This window comes from Danio rerio, chromosome 11 (assembly GCF_052040795.2).
Source record: "Danio rerio strain M-AB ecotype USA chromosome 11, GRCz13ab, whole genome shotgun sequence".
Taxonomy (NCBI): Eukaryota; Metazoa; Chordata; class Actinopteri; order Cypriniformes; family Danionidae; genus Danio; species Danio rerio.
Window position 1 is genome coordinate 2,099,174 of NC_141031.1, and position 18,240 is coordinate 2,117,413.

The 18,240-nt window shown below is 37.3% G+C and overlaps 2 protein-coding genes across 6 annotated transcripts in view; both read left to right on the forward strand.

The window, feature by feature from the left end:
* Positions 1–11,689, forward strand: part of rargb (retinoic acid receptor, gamma b) — a 139,987-nt gene extending 128,298 nt beyond the window's left edge. For 3 of the 4 annotated variants that reach the window (XM_087271675.1, XM_087271674.1, XM_087271676.1), the window contains 7 exons: positions 4,443–4,591; positions 5,807–5,948; positions 7,037–7,200; positions 7,383–7,559; positions 8,994–9,198; positions 10,359–10,517; positions 11,125–11,676. In XM_087271675.1, the coding sequence (XP_087127801.1) occupies positions 4,443–4,591; positions 5,807–5,948; positions 7,037–7,200; positions 7,383–7,559; positions 8,994–9,198; positions 10,359–10,517; positions 11,125–11,420 (1,292 nt within the window). In that variant the 3' untranslated portion in view covers positions 11,421–11,676. 4 annotated transcript variants of the gene reach the window in all.
* Positions 1–18,240, forward strand: part of rbms2a (RNA binding motif, single stranded interacting protein 2a) — a 608,287-nt gene that overhangs the window by 191,819 nt on the left and 398,228 nt on the right. The window lies entirely within an intron of this gene.

Below are 18,240 nucleotides of genomic sequence, written 5' to 3' on the forward strand. Positions count from 1 at the left end.
CGTTCCAAAAATGCGAGGCGCACCACACTGTCTTGTTCTTGCAGTTGCTTTTTTATGTCACAAGGCAACAACTTGATCAGCTGGGTATTGTGCGAGAGTGCTGCTGTTGATATTAATATAATTTAAATAATTATTAATATTGTCATATTGAAGATTTGTGAAGTCATACAGCACCGCATAACCACAGGTCTCTCCTCCATCTTCAAAAGTCTCCATAGTCGTCTTGACAACACAAACACTGCAGGCACTTCAATGGAAACCCCGCCACTGCTTTCCTTTGATCAGAGAGTGTAAAAGATGCAAGTGACGTAACACTATTTTTTTGGTCAGAGTCATTTTTTCAACTGCGAGCGCACGGCACAAGGGCAAAAACGCAAGGCGCAGCAGGCGGGTAAAACGCGAGGCGCACATGGTGCTTAATTAGCGTGTAAAACACTCACCACTGTTAGTAAACCATTCAAAAAAAGCGCCTCTCAACGCAAAAAGCGTGTTTGGTCTGATCAGCCCATAATTAACTATTTGCTGACTTTGTAAGTGTAAAACCTGAACGCTTCACTAGTGAGAAAACAGTTAAACAGAGCATCTGCAGCGCGAGGATAAAGAACGAGCCTCCTCCATTCAGCCTTTTTACTTTCTCTTTACTTTTACTCTTTACTTCTTTACTTTGGTACTTTTTTTTACTGAGGAAATGGTGGAAACTCACTCCACTGAACACATCTATTACCCCACATAATTAATTTAGTTTGTTAAACACAAAGATGTGTCAAAACTATTTCTAAATTCAGTTCTGATCTCCAGCAAAGGAATAAATAAACAATAATAATGAAGAGTGCTCAAAAAAGTTACATCCAAACACACGTCCTGTTCTTGTGCCCCATATGATGATGCAGACGCCTCCAAAACCCCACAGCTGGACACATCTAAACTGGTTTTTATTAAAACAAATATAAATATGCAGATAATAAATAATACTGATAATAATAATGACATTATACAGATGCTGATTGTCATGAATAAACGGAAAATCAATGCGCCTTAACACACCTCCTTTATAGACCAGCACACCGATGAGTCCACAAAGTGGCACAAATGGATTTGCTATAACAACTTGGCGCAAAAAAAAACCCCTACAAATCGTCCCAAACACGTCTTGTGCCTTATTGCGCCGGGTGTATAATAGGGCCCTTTACTGTATGTGAAGACACTTTTATTGTATTAAAAGTTTCACATTATACCACAATCCATGAGTCAGTTAGGAATTGGTCATATTCCATTTATTTATTTAGTTAGTTAGTTCATTCGTTAGTAGTTAGTTATTAAGGTTAGTTTGTCAATTAGTTAAATAATTATTAAGTTGGTTTATGAAAAAAAAATAAATATATATATATATACGTATTAAAACTGTCCAAATGTGACGGTTTACACGCATAAGCTGCCGACCGGAAGTTCTTCTTCAAGCATTCTCCTTGCGCATACACACAAAGCATAATTGGTAATTTTGTGTTCTAAGAAACTTTATTATATATATATATATATATATATATATATATATATATATATATATATATATATATATATATATATATATATATATATAATGTTGAATTAGCCCCCCTTTTAATTTTTTTCCAAATGTTCCAAATGAGCAAAGAAATTTTCACAGTGTGTCTGATGATGTTTTTTCCTTTGGAGAAAGTCTTATTTGTTTTTTATTTTAGCTAGAATTGGAGCAGTTTTTAATTTTTTAAAGACCATTTTAAGGACAAAATTATTAGCCCCTTTAAGTTTTTTTTTTTTCAATAGTCTACAGAACAAACCATTGTTATACAATTACTTGCTTAATTACCCTAACCTGCCTAATTAACCTACTGAAACTAGTTAAGCCTTCAAATGTTACTTTAAGCTGTATAAAAGTGTCTTGAAAAATAGTCAAATATTATTTACTGTCATTATAGCAAAGATAAAATAAATCAGTTATTAGTAGGCCCACCCAGACTCTGCGCGCGCATGAATTCCGCAAATTTACCACAGATTTCTGCAGATTTTTAGGCCTTCATTAATTCTGTTTTTTACTTGAGTAAATGTGTGTAAATCTATATTTATTCAGTTTTTAAATTAATTACATTAATATTATGGACTAATATTAAAATGTTTATCTGATTTATGTACAATGCAGTTTGTACAGTCATATTTTCTGTCTTTTAGTAGAGATTATATGAGAGACTTGCTTTGTTTACCAAATAAAGTGAATCTAATTGAATTTGCATTTTAAACAATAAAAGTTGAAAAGATATTATGATTTATTTCATATATTAAGGTTTTAGTTATGATACTTCCAAAATAATTTAGCAGAAATCCGCAGATTTTTACAAAAATTCTCTGCAGAAATAGCAATAAATGTCCACAGATTCCAATAAATGGCACTGGTTATTAGAAAGTATTAGAGTTATAGAGTTATAGAGTTATTAGAGTTGTTAAAAGTATTATAATTAGAAATGTGTAGAAAATATCTTCTCTCCATTAAACAGCAATTGGGAAAAAATATACAGGGGGCTAATGATTCTGACTTCAACTGTATGTATATATATATATATATATATATATATATATATATATATATATATATATATATATATATATATATATATATATAAAGGTATGAGACCTTCAAACACGTAGTTAATCACAGTTTTTTGTGTTTTGTCACGTCATAAGATAATCAGTTTAAAGAAAAATCAATTTAGAGTAAATAAATTAGGTTTTGACTGTCTGAACCTCAAGATTCTGATGCTGTTTAGTAGCAGCTCATGCTTTCATCGTCTGCCAAATGTCGCATTCTCAATGCACTGTTTTTTTTCTGCCATCAGATCATTGTTGGTGTTTGTGTGACTCTCGGTTCACGTTCATGTCTTTCGGAGCCAAAGTTGCTGTCAAAGCCAAGGTCAAAGCTTCACACATTCTTCATGCCGGTTTTATGAGCGTTCCCATCTCTACCCTCTCTTGTTAAACGCTGACAGAATGAGGGGCACATTTGGGGGATTCACTCTATTCAGGCTGTAAAACCTCCAGCTCTAAAGGGCCCATTTTGCCCTTTAGAATGGTCTATTTCATATTTGGCAAAATGTAGACAGCACCCCCTAGTGGATTTAACATCTGAAACGTGCATTAAAATAACGCATTTAAAGTTTTCACACTTTTCCTCTGTGTTCTCAGTGCTTCCTTTGTTTTCATCCTGATTGATGAATTGAAACTTGGCGTTTTACATGAACGCTAAATAAAGTGATCAGGTTAAAGTGTGGTTACATGTCATTTCAAATTGGAGTTGCATAAAACGTGTGGCTTCCTAGTACCATCTCTCAGTGCGCTCTTGTTAAACGCAGACAGAATGAGGGGCACATTTGGGGGATTCACTCCATTCAGGCTGTAAAACCTCCAGCTCTGAAGGGCCGGTTTCGCCTGTTTTTCTCAGTTCTTTTTAACAAGCGTGGGGTGCAGGACAGCTGCCGTGGGTGTCAATGGAGACTCGGTGCCAATAAAGCATGGGTCAGGCAGGCCTTCGGGCCACTCACAGGCCACAGACTGGCTTTACAGGCCGTCCTGAGACTGGAGATCCAGTAAAATAGCCAGTGGTCCAGGACTGAGGAATTTAGGGTGCAGGAAACAGGAGCGTGGAGGTGAAAGGTAAACCAGTGTGGACGTATAGCGCTGCATTCACACGCTGGTGTGTAAACTGAGCAGAGCGTGCTATGTTGTATTCCTGGTTTCCAGGATGTTGATCAGGATGAATGTTGCACCATTTGGGTGTTTGACAGCAAAGCTGAACACATGTTGAGGCGCCAAAGTGGTTTAGTTTTTGTGAAACTGCAAAAAAAAAAAGTACTTTGGCGTACATTTGACTGCAGTTTATGAGTGAAATGAACACTAGGAGGCAGTATAATGGCAACCACGTTGGTTCCTTTTCACAATAATGATATTTCAAGGGACATGTTATTGATGAAGAAGTTTTGTGCAGTTCTTTGCACAGCACCAAATAAATACTGAAAAACAACTTAACGGTGTTGTAATGAACACATACACTCACTGGCCACTTTATTAGGTACACCTTACTAGTACCCCTTTTGCCTTCAGAACTGCATTAATCATTCGTGGCGTAGATTCAACAAGCTACTGGAAATATTCCTCAGAGATTTTGCTCCATATTGACATGATAGCATCACACAGTTGCTGCAGATTTGTCGGCTGCACATACATGATGCCAATCTCCCGTTCCACCACATCCCTAGATAGATATCCTTAAGGAATCTTCTTTTTTTTCATCTGATGAGTGATGAAACCCTCAGTCAGTATTCATCTTGCTTTAAAAAGTTCGAGCATTTTGAGACAGCGTTTGTGTTGTGTTTTTGTACTGATTGGTGGTGTTTTTGTGTGTTTGATTTGTGCAGCGGTGGAGACGCAGAGCACCAGTTCTGAAGAGATGATCCCCAGCTCTCCTTCTCCACCTCCTCCTCCACGGGTCTACAAACCCTGCTTCGTGTGCCAGGACAAATCTTCTGGATATCATTATGGAGTCAGCTCTTGTGAGGGCTGCAAGGTATGCAAACACATATAAAAGAGAATGATGCTCTCGAAATGTAGTGAGACTTATTATTATTATATATTCAGTTGAAGATAAAATGATTCGCCCTCCTGTGATAATTTATGTCTTTTTCCAAATATTTTCCAAGTGAGAAAGACGGTTTTTTTTTTTTTTTTGGCTGGCATAAAACTGCTAAGGTCCAATATTATTAGCCTCTTTAAGATTTTTTAGTCTACAGAGCACTTTGCCATGATGACAGCACATAATATTTGATTAAGACACTAGTATTCAGCTTAAAGTGACATTTAAAGGCTTAACTAGGGTAATTAGGGTAAAGTTAGGGTTATTAGGCAAGTCCTTGTATAACAGTGGTTTGTTCTGGAGACAATCCAAAACTAATATTGCTTAAGGGGGCTAATAATATTGACCTTAAAATGGCATTAAAAAAATTGATAGCTGCTTTTATTCTAGCCGAAATAAAACAAATAAGACTTTCTCTAGAAGAAAAAATATTATAGGAAATACTGAGAAAAATTCCTCAATCTGTTCAACATCATTTGGGAAATAATTAAAAATAAATGAATATTGCACAGGAGGGCTAAAAATATTACCCTCAAGTGTGTGTAACATAAATATTACAATAAAATCTCTAAAAACTTTTTCTCGAATAAACCTACATTAAATTTCTACATTAAAGAAATGAACGAATATAAAAACTCCTCGTTTAAACCTCTCCAAGATAACGCATTTATAGTAAAAATCCAAACAGCTCAAATATACTATAGGAAATTCAATTTGACCTTATATAATATAGAGTTGAAGACAAAAATATGAACCCTCCTGTGACATTTTAATTGTTTTTCCAGATATTTTACAGGTGATCTTTTTTGTGTTCTGCAGAATTAAACACAAACAGATTTTTGACAAGTCAATGGTAGATTTTGACAGAATTTTTAGTTTTGGATGAACTAGCCCTTTGAATGACCTTGTGATTGTTAAATGAATGTGATTACACGTGCATTTCCCAGCCCAGTGTAACCACCAAGCTCAAGAGTATTGCTTTGATTTCTTTAAGAACTACATCGCCCTCTGCTGGCTAAGATGATGAAATGCAGAAACCTCATCTCTAATATTAAACAAAGCATATTTTAACGAAATCAAAGCCTTCAGTGTGGATGAGGAATTTAAATGCACTTGTGTTTCTGTTTTTATCTCTGGTATTTGCAATAGGGTTTTTTCCGCCGCAGTATCCAGAAGAACATGGTGTACACCTGTCACAGAGACAAAAACTGCCAAATCAACAAAGTGACGCGCAACCGCTGCCAGTACTGCAGACTGCAGAAGTGCTTCGAGGTCGGAATGTCCAAAGAAGGTGAAACCACTGTAACTCTAATAGTGTATACTGTATTAACACATTAGATACACCTGTCCAACTGCTTAGCAATGCAAAAATTTAATCAGCCAATCACATGGCAGCAGCTCAAGCATTCAGGCATGTAGACATGGTCAAGACGATCTGCTGCAGCTCAAACTGAGCATCAGAATGGGGTGATGCTTAAGTGACTTTGAACATGTCATGGTTGCTGCTGCCAGACGGGCTGCTCTGAGTATTTCAGAAACTGCTGATCTACTGGGATTTTCACGCACAACCATCTCTAGGGTTTACAGAGAATGCTCCGACAAAGAGGAAATATCCAGTGAGCGGCAGTTCTGTGTGCGCAAATGTGTTGTTGATGCCAGAGGTCAGAGGAGAATGGCCAGACTGGTAGGGATGGCTGTCGTGAAACTGACGTTTCAACACAGTGTCGAGATCCCGAAGCACAAGTGTTTCGAAACACTGTACCGAAGCATCATCCGAAACACCCAAGTCACGTGACTGGTTCCAGCTGATGGAAAGGAGACAGTAACTCATTAGTACCAACTGATCTTCGTGTCAACGCCACAGCCTACCTGAGTATTGCTGCTGACCATGTCCATCCCTTTATGAGCACAGTGTCTCCATCTACTGATGTCAACTTCCAGCAGGATAATGCATGTCATAAAGCGTGAATCATCACTGTTCAGAGTTCACTGTACCTAAATGGCCACCACAGTCACTGGCCTCAATCCAATAGAGCAGCTTTGGGATGTGGTGGAACGGGAGATTGGCATCACGGATGTGCAGCCGACAAATCTGCAGCAACTGTGTGATGCTATCATGTCAACATAAAGCGAAATCTACGCCACGAAGGGTTAAAGCAGTTCTGAAGGCAAAAGGGGTCCAACGAGTTACTAGTAAGGTGTACCTAATAAAGTGGCCGCTTAGTGTGTAACCTGTTTTCCACACATAACTAAAAATGACATTCTGCCCCATGACTGACCTCAGATCAGCTCGGGTTTCAGCTTTTTGTGCTTTTGTATTTGATGTGTGTGTGTTTGAGCACTCGTGGTTGTCTTCATTCAGTGTTGTTGTTCTTCTAGCGGTGCGGAACGACAGGAATAAGAAGAAGAAGGATGTAAAAGAGGAGGTGGTTCTGCCTGAAAGCTACGAGCTGAGCGGCGAACTGGAGGAACTGGTTAATAAAGTCAGCAAAGCACACAGAGAAACCTTCCCTTCGCTCTGTCAGCTGGGGAAATACACAACTGTGAGTCTGCAGAACACACACACACACACACACACACACACACACACACACACACAGCTCCCTTATTTTTCACAGTTTGCAGCCGTCAGCATCAACACACATGCACAGACATTAAAGATTGCCAGATTTCTGTTCAGTTGTGTGCAGAAGTGTATGTCGTTGTGTTTTCCTCTGTGTTTCAGAACTCTAGTGCCGACCACAGGGTTCAGCTGGATCTGGGACTGTGGGATAAATTCAGTGAGCTCTCCACAAAGTGCATTATAAAGATAGTGGAGTTCGCCAAACGTCTGCCAGGATTTACTTCGCTCACTATCGCAGACCAGATCACCTTACTCAAATCTGCCTGCCTCGATATACTGGTAAATACAACAACACCTACATTATGCCAAGCATAGAGTACACCCCTCACAAATCTCTCATTTGCATTAATATTTTCTATAGGAAGCTGTTCAATATTATATTTGAGCATTAGATTAGACAGTACTGAAGCCAAATCTGGAGCTTCATTCATTCATTCATTTTCTTGAAAGCTTAGTCCCTTTATTAATCCGGGGTCGCCACAGCGGAATGAACCGCCAACTTATCCAGCTAGTTGGCGGTTCGCAGCGAATTCCTTTCCAGCTGCAACCCATTTCTGGGCAACATCCACACACACATTCACACACATATACTACAGCCAATATAGCTTATTCAATTGACCTTTACCACATGTCTTTAGACTGTGGTGAAAACCCAGACGAACACAGGGAGAACATGCAAACTCCAAACAGAAAAGCCAACTGACCCAGCTGGGACTCGAATCAGCAACCTTCTTGCTGTAAGGCAACAGTGCTAACTACTGAGCCACCATGTCGCCTTGTTTATGATATATGAATTCTAATTATTTATACTTTAAATTACATATTTAAATACCTAAGAATTAATTTATATTACTAATGACTTTAAATTAACATTTATGTTTAAATAATTGCATAAATAAATCTTTATAAATCACCTGTAGCGCATGTCTTTGTACTGTGGGGGAAACCGGAGCACCCGGAGGAAACCCACTCGAAGGCAGGGAGAACATGCAAACTCCACACAGAAACGCCAACTGAGCTGAGGTTCGAACCAGCGACCTTCTTGCTGTGAGGCGACAGCACTACCTACTGCGCCACTGCGTCGCCCAAATCTGGAGCTTATCATACAAAATAGCTTTTGATAATGGTCCAAAATGAGAACACCCAAATGTGTTCATTCATTCATTTTCTTTTCGGCTTCGTCCCTTTATTAATCTGGGGTCGCCCCAACAGAATGAACCGCCAACTTATCCAGCATATGTTTTACATAGCGGATGCCCTTCCAGCCGTAACCCATCTCTGGGAAACCCATACACACTCATTCACACACATACATACAGTACAGACAATTTAGCTTACCCAATTCACCTGTACCGCATGTCTTTGGACTGAGGGGGAGCACTCGGAGGAAACCCACACCAACACGAGGAGAACATGCAAACTCCACAAACACCAGCTGACCCAGCTGAGGCTTAAACTAGCGACCTTCTTGCTGTGAGGCGACAGCACTACCTACTGCGCCACTGCATCGCCACCCAAATGTATTTTTAGGGAAAAATATCAAATAAAAAAATTTAAAAGAGCAAAATTCAAGAGCATATATATCTTTCTGTTTCTAAAGATGCTCGGTGACTAAAATATTATTGTAATAAATATATCCATTTAATAAAAGATGTAATGGAAGTAGTTAAATCAACAGTGCACTGTTAATGATTGTTTGAATGTTTCCTGCAGATGTTGCGGATCTGCACTCGCTACACTCCTGAGCAGGACACCATGACGTTTTCAGACGGACTGACCCTCAATAGGACACAGATGCACAACGCCGGCTTCGGGCCGCTCACAGACCTGGTGTTTGCGTTCGCCGGGCAGCTCCTGCCTCTGGAGATGGATGACACAGAGACGGGCCTCCTCAGCGCCATCTGCCTCATCTGTGGAGGTACTGACGCATCTATACTCCTGCACTTAAATGAACTTATTTCACAAAAAAAGTACAGTGTCATACTCTGGGATGTGGATATAAGGGATAACCCCATCCCCCAGCTCCTAAAACCAACCTAAAATCAGCGTCATTTGATGTCATTATTGGACTTCAGAATAACGTTGTGCTTAGACACTGGCTAGACTAGTGTTGGGCAAACTTGATCCTGGAGGGTCAGTGCCCTGCATAGTTTAGCTCCAACCCTATTCAAACAGACCTCCATATAGAGTTCAAGTGATCTTGAAGACATTGATTAGTTTGTTCAGGTGTGTTTGATTAGTGTTGGAACAAAACTCTGCAGGGACACCGGCCCTCGAGGATCAAGTTTGCCCAACACTAGTCTAGCCAGTGTCTAAGCACAACGTTAGTCTGAAGTCCAATAATGACATCAAATGACGCTGATTTTAGGTTGGTTTTAGGTTGTGCTCTTTATTCGTCAGGTATGGCAACCAAAATCAAACATCTGATAGACATCATAGTGGTAACATCCACACAATGTCAAGCTTGTAACATCATTGGACGTTGATATTTGGTTGATTTTAGATTGGACGTTGAACATTGACATCGGCCTGATGTTGAGTTCTGACGCCAACACGATTTTCATTTCCAAACAAAATGCAACGTCCCCCATAACATTAGGTGTACAACATCAATCTGACATCATGTTGACATTCTGTGCCTGCTGGGAAAGATCTTTGTACTTATGTTAGTATTGTGTACTTTTGAAAGTAATGCAATACCATATTATTTAGTTCCTTTTTATGATAAGTAATGTAAAGTAATTACTATTGGGTTACTTTTGCGTCTTGAGTTAATTTTAATTTCGCAACTTATTTTTTAAAAGCTAATTAATTAAACTAAGAAGTAACTTGCAATACATTTTTACAAAAGTAACTCACGTGTTATCACTTAATTTTTTAGTAAGTTTAATTTAACAATTAGTTTTAAGTAATGCATTATCTTACGTGCTACTTAGAAAAGGTAACAAACTCGCATTACCCCCAACACTGTTTATAGCTGTGTGATATTGACAAATATTGCAGTTGTAGTATTCTATATAATGCAATATTTGATATGCAATACATTAAGGTGTTTGTATGACTGTTTTAATTGCACAGACCGTATGGACCTGGAGGAGCCTCACCGTGTGGATCAGCTGCAGGAGCCGCTGCTGGAGGCGCTGAAGATCTACGCTCGCCGCCGCCGTCCCAACAAACCTCACATGTTCCCCCGAATGCTGATGAAAGTCACCGACCTGCGGGGCATCAGCACTAAAGGTGAGCAGCCTTTGAAGGCGGCACAAAATTAACTACGTACAGTTTATACAGTATAAAAACAATGGAAACCTACAGGTGAAGTCAGAACTATTTGCCCTCCTGATTTATTAGCCCTCCAGTAAATTTTTTCCCCAATTTCTGTTTAACGGAAATATTTTTTTAGCACATTTCTGAATACAATAATTTTAATAACTAATAATTACTCATTTTTATAACTAATTAATAAAAGTAATAACTGATAAAACTAATTTCTTTTATTTTTGTCATGATAACAGCACATAATATTTTACTAGATTATTTTTAAGACACTAGAATTCAGCTTAAAGTGACATTTAAAGGCTTAACTAGGTTAACTAGGCAAGTTAGGGTAATTAGGCAAGTCATTGTATAATGATGGTTTGTTCTGTAGACCTTAAAACAGCTTTTATTCTAGCCAAAATTAAACAAATTAGACAAAAAAAAAAAATCCTTGCTCTGTTCAACATCATTTGGGAAACATTTGAAAAAGAAAAAATATTAACAGGAGGGTGAAAAATTTTGACTTTAGCTGTATGTAATGTCCCCACAATTCACAAAAACAAACACGTGTGTGTGTGTGTGTTTTTAGGAGCGGAGCGTGCCATCACCCTGAAGATGGAGATCCCGGGCCCAATGCCTCCTCTGATCAGAGAGATGCTGGAGAATCCGGAGATTTTTGAGGACAGCAGCGACTCTAATGACTCCGGTGCCGCCGCCGTCGTCCCGGCGCCGAACATCAAACGTGAGCGGGACGAGGAGGAGGAGGATGAAGACGAAGAGGAGGATGAGTGTGCGGAGGAGGGCCGGGAGCGAGCAGCAGACAGTGAGGATGAAGAGCTGGACTCGGCCGGAGCCAGAAAGAGCTCATCAGGAAGAGCACAGTGACCAATGGAGGACCGTATGTAGACAAGCAGAAAACTGCGGACAACACTGAGTTTCACACACATATGATCCGAGAAGACAAACATTAGCATTCAGACGAAGAGGATAGGATAAACATACACAACTTTGCACATCTAGTTTCCATCAGTATGGACGTTTGCTGTAGAATAAAAAATATTATCATAATTAGGGATGCACCAATGCCAATAATGGGATAATGGTACCGATAATGGTACCGATCATAGTACCAATAATGGCACCGATAATGGTACAGATAATGGTACTGATAATGGTATCAATCATAGTACCAATAATGGGATATTGGTATAAATAATAGTACCAATAATAGTATCAATAATAGTACTGATAATAGTACTAATAATGGTACAGATAATGGGATAATAGTACCAATAATGGTAGCAATAAATGGGATAATGGAACAGATAATGAGATAATGGTACCGATAATGGTACGGATCATAGTATCAGTAATGGTACCGATAATAGTACCGATAATGTTATCAATAATAGTACCAATAATGGGATATTGTTATCGATAATAGTACCGATCATTGTATCGATAATAGTACTCATAATGGTAATAATAATGGAACCGATAATGGGATAATAGTACCAATAATGGTAGCAATAGGTGGGATAATAGTACAGATAATGGTATTGTTAATAATACTGATAATGGTACCGATAATAGTACCGATAATAGTAACAATAATGGTACCGATAATGGTATCGATAATAATGTTGATAATGGTACAGATAATGTTATCAATAATAGTACCGATAATGGTACTGATAATGGTGCTGATAATAGTATTGATAATAGTTGAGACAATGGTACCGATAATAGTATCAATAATGGGATAATGGTACCGATCATGGTATCAATATTAATACTGATAATGGTACCGATAATGGTAACCATAATGGTACCAATCGGTATCAGCCCTGAAATTGAGGTCCTTTTTCAATATTACAAATAAGCTGTCTTAAAATAACTGGTCACTGAGTCTTACTTGGAAAACTGCCATATCACCCAAAAAGGTATTAATATTGATCAGCACAAGAAAAATATCGGTATTCATACTTGGTCTTTAAAAATGGTATCGGTGCATCCCTATTAAAAATAATACAATGTATTTGCAACTTTTCATCTCATCTTTTCATCAACTTCGTCACAGTTATGTTTTTTTCAAAACATTTCTTTCAGATTCAGAATTCACTTTTGCATTTCATGCAGTCATGATTGTAAATCAATAAGTCACAATTATGGAAAAAGAAACTAATGTGCAAATGATAAATATCTAAAACATTGTGATATTAAAAGTGAGAGATGCAATATAGTAAATTCTAAAGAAAGATCATAATTGTGACAAAATTTTAATTCTGCGAAAAGATGAAAGCTCAGAGTTCTGTGCGAAAATGTAAACGTTAAATTTAAAACCTGCTTTTGCAAGATGTAAACTTGCGATCATACATAGACTAATTTATAATTAGGACATATGTAAAGGTTGCAATTACCTTTTCTAATTATATATATATATATATATATATATATATATATATATATATATATATATATATATATATATATATATATATATATATATATATATATATATACTTTTTTATTCCACAGTAGAAATAAGCTACCATACCTCAACTTATTCAAAAGCATTAAAAATAATATCACATATAAGACTTTAGGAACACACCAACACTAATAATTCAGTGTTTCTCAAAGTGAGAAACGGACAGTGCAAGACCTGAGAAAGTAAAGCCATCGGTGCCATATCTGGAAGTTACTTGTTATATGCATATTTTGTACTTCATTTGGAGATGTTTGAGAAAGCATCCCAAAATCATTTGTCCTCTAAGGGAAACATGACTGCATGTTGACACAACATCAGAACTATCAATGAGAAACACACACACAATCAATCACATGAGTGGCCAATTCAGCTCAGTGGACTACACACACATTTACTGCAGAATGTTACTTTGTACTCTTGATGTTTGCGTTGTGTGCTATGTTTTATCATGTGTATTCATACTTTTCAACAACTCTGCGCTTTTTTTCCAGTGTTTTTGTTTTATATTAATGATGCCATGCCTTTTATTAAACGTCCATGTTAGAGTCTACAATCTTAGACTGTAAAAATATATATTAATTAACATTTTCTAGATTTTGTGTTTATTTACGGTTGTGAATTGCATTGTGGGACTTTTACCTCTAATATGTCAACTTTTGATATTAAAAATTCCACCTTACAGTTTTGGACATAGTGTGGACATTTTAATAGTTTGGAACTATGGGCTTTATTTTAATGATCTAGGCGCAAAGTCTAAAGTGCATGGTGCAAAGCATTAGGGGTGTGTCCGAATCCTGCTATTTTATGGACGGAGAAATACATTCTGTGCCTGGGCGCATGGTCTAACAGGATTGAGCTTATTCTCTTTATGAGTTCTGGGTGTGTTTTGAGCATAACCTGCATTAAACCGATCAGAGCCTCGTCTCCCATTCTCTTTAAGAGCTAGTTGCGTCGTGCCATGGTGCATTTATTATTTACATGGTAGACTTAGTAAGTGGAAAAACTGAACCATTCGCTAGCGAGAAAACCGTTAAACAGAGCATCTGCAGCGCGAGGATAAAGAACGAGCCTCCTCCATTCAGCCTTTTTACTTTATCTTTACTTTACTCCTTTACTTTGATGGAGTGAGGAAAAGGTGGAAACTCGCTCCACTGAAGACATCCATCAGCCGACATATATATTTAGTTTCTTAAGCGCAAAGATTTGTTTCAAAACTATTTCTAAATTCAGTTCTAATCTCCAGAAAACAAATAAATGAACAATAATAATGAAGTGTGGTCAAAAGACTAATATATCCGAGCACACGTCCTGTTCTTATTCCCCATATGGTGATGAAGACGTCTCCAAAACCTCACAGGCGGACAAATCTAAACTTGTTTTTATCAAAACAAATGTAAATATGCATATAATAAATAAGGTCCCACTTTATATTAAGTGTCCCTAACTGCTATGTACTTACATCAAAAAAATAAATACAATGTACTTACTGTGTTTATAATGTATTTGAGAACACTTGTGGTGCTTTTGGGTTGGAATAGGGGTTGGGTTATGGACAGGTTTGGTGGTATGGGTAGGTTTAGGGTGGGTTAAGGTGTAAGGGATGGTCAGTAGTGTATTTACAAATGTAATTACAAAAGGTAAATACAGATGTAATTACATACATGTATTTAATCAAGCATAATTACACAGTAAATACATGTATTTACACAATAAGTACATTGTAACAAACTATTAGTTCCTATGTAAGTACATATTAGTTAAGGTCACTTAATATAAAGTGGGACCATAAATAATAATAATATACAATTGCAGATTGTCATGAATAAACTCACCCTCCCCCAACAATGCGCCTTAACACACCTTTTTAGACTGGCACACCCATGGCGCAAATGGATTTGCTATTTTAACAACTTGATGCAAAACGTCAAAATGACAGTTGCGCTGGTCTGAAAATAGCAATAAAACACGCCAAACACATCTTGCCCCTTATTGCGACAGGTGTATGATGGGCCCTATATTTTGTATTATAAGTAATGTATAAGAATTAAGTTTGTAAAACAACAGAAAGTACTCGCAGTTTATTACCAGGTTTTTTGTACTGTAATTTACACCATGACACATCACTCCAAATTATTAAGATGTTAATAAAAGTCCATTTTTTTTTTCAAAATTTTCAACATTAAAAGTTGTTGGAGCAAAGATCAAAGTCCCATAATGCAATTCAAAAGCATAAATAAATGAAAAAAAAATGAATCACAAAATATGAAAACCTGTTAATTTATGGATACTTTTTTTTTTTTTTTTTTTTTTTTACAGTGTATACGTTCATAAATATGTAGACTTTAGCTATCTGGGCATTAGCAGATTATAAACATCAAATGTTTAAATCAATATTTCTAATTGAAAAATGAACATTTAGGTTTTGATAACGTTAGCTCATCATAAAGAATCAAATTCAATAAATCTAATCTTTCACTCAGGGCAAATCGAGGACCAAAGCTGATCTACACACTCACTTCTCATGGGTCAGATCATGCCTGCATTTTCACACACATTTTTTAAAAAGAAAAACACATTTTAAAAGCTGAAATACATCTTCCTCTGGGATCTAGAGATGTTATTGATTAAGTTTTGAAAGCAATAATACAGTCATGTGTTTAATGCTAGAACTCTAGAGTAATGTGTCTGATATGAGCCGAACATCTCAGCAAATATGAGCAGTGGTGTGCACAAACCAATCCTTTCAGCGTCAAAATATTTGTACTATTTATATACATTTTTATTATTAAATATATAACACATTTTATTATTATTTCAGCCAAACTAACAGAAAAAAACACTTTCTCCACAACAAAAATCTAAAAAATATAATATAATAGGAAAGTTTTTATGCTCAGAAATGATAAAACTTCATTTTAGGAGGGTTGTTTCTCTAAGAAAAGCATACCAAAGATCATCATCACTGAATGTTGAAATCGATGACCTAAACCAAAGATTTTACTCCTTGCTAAAATAAATATGGCAGCTTTAAAAAGATGCAATTTGTAGGCACCCAATTGTTATGTTAGTAAAATAAATAAATCTACACATCTTCTGTTTTAATTTGAAATAGGCTAAATGTAACCTAAATTTTTTAACAATGACATGTTGGAAATTCCGCTATATTGGTATTGTTATTTAAATAAGCTAAACTAATGTTAATAGATCATTTCGACGTAAGCATATACTGTACAGGATGAGACTTAAAACGTTATACCCTTATATAACGTAACTTGCAAAAGATTTATCAGTCGTGGTTGAAAATGAAGCTATTGTTAACTTCCAAAACCTGATTTATTTATTTATATTGCGTTTTCTTTTTCATTATATTGTAATGAATAATTCAAATAGTGATTTATGTTGAGTCTTACACTGTGTCCTAACTACATGCGACGCCACAGAATTCCAGCAACAAGCAATTTGTCTGCATCAAGCGATGCGACACAACAGAAACATTTAAAGGGTCATGAAACCCAGGATGTTGATAAAAGCACTATTCAGGCACCTACATTTTACTATTGAGTGATAATTGGATATTTTTGCATTGTTTTAGATCAAATTCGTTCTTCAGATTTAAAAAGAAATTTTAAAGCAATGTCACGGCCATGAGTTAAATGTGCAAATGCAGTCTGAGCTGCATCCAATACTTTTTAATGTGCTCACCTAACCCCGCCCCTAACCGTGATGTCACTAGCTCCATTAAGTGCAATGTGTCTGTTACTGCATCTCTGAGAGATGCAATCTCCGCCTGCATTATAAAGGCTGCATCCAGATACTAATGTACTTTCTGAGCAGTGAATGGCAGCAAATACAAAGTGTTGTGTATTTTCAGTTTTACTGCTTAAATTTATTTTTTAAAAAGACTAGTTGATCCAATCAATCCTGACGAAATGGTCGGGGTTATAATATAATTAATTCATAACCTTTTTGAGATTATTAAAAGCTCAGTTCTGACTTTCATCTTCCAGATCTGAGGTGAACTTTCTGCTGCTGCTTTTAGTAGAATAAATACCAAGTAAAATGGTGTTCAAACTCACACTAATAGTATGAATTAAGCACATAATCAGTACCTGAAGTGATCATTGTCATAGTAGATGTTGTCCCTGCTGGCATAGGACGTCAGATTGACATTGTACCCTAATGTCATAGGGACGTTGCATTTTGTTTGGAAATGAAAGTCAGGTTTGACGTCGGAACCCAATGTCAGGTCGACGCCAACGTCCAACCTAAAATCAACCAAATATCAACGTCTAATGTTACAGATTGACATTGTGTGGACATTACCACTATGATGTCTATCAGATGTTGGATTTTGGTTGCCATACCTGACGAACAGACAACACAACCTAAAATCAACCAAATATCAACATCTAATGATGTTACAGCTTGACGTTGTGTGGACGTTTCCACTATGATGTCTATCAGATGTTGGATTTTGGTTGCCATGCCTGAAGAATGAACAATACAACCTGAAATCAACCAAATATCAACGTCTAATGATGTTACAGCTTGACGTTGTGTGGACGTTGTGTGGACGTGTGTGGACATTGGTCTATCAGACGTTGGATTTTGGTTGCCATGCCTGACGGATAAACGTCAGTATTTGAAGTCAATATGACGTTGGTTTAAGATGTTGGCCAAATGTTGGATTTTGTTAATTTTCCAACACAACCTAAAATCAACCAAACATCAATGTTTTCTGATGTCGTTATTTCAAGAGTTCACACTTAGCTCATGATTTATACATAGCTTGTTTGGCATGCTGTCTCGGGAGAGAGCCCTGAGCTCAAGGGATCCTCGAGCCCAGGGCTCCCCCCTTTTGCAGGGCGAGTGGAGATTGTGCTCAGGTCTATCTCAAACTCCCCCGTTGCTGAGGCCAAGGCGAACTTCCTGAGAGTAAGACATTATAAAAAAGGTTTAGGCTTGTTTTATCTATAATATAGAGCACATTTGGATGGTGGGAGGAAACCGGGGAACCCGGGGGAAACCCACGCGGACACGGGGAGAACATGCAAACTCCACACAGAAATACCAGATGGCTCAGCGAGGACCCAACATCATTGGTATTTTTGCTGTGAGGCAACAGTGCTAGTCACTGGGCCACCGTGCCGCCCATTCTGGATAAAGGAGGAAGAAGGGGAGGAGGGGGGTTTCTTCCAGACGAAGATAGTTGTA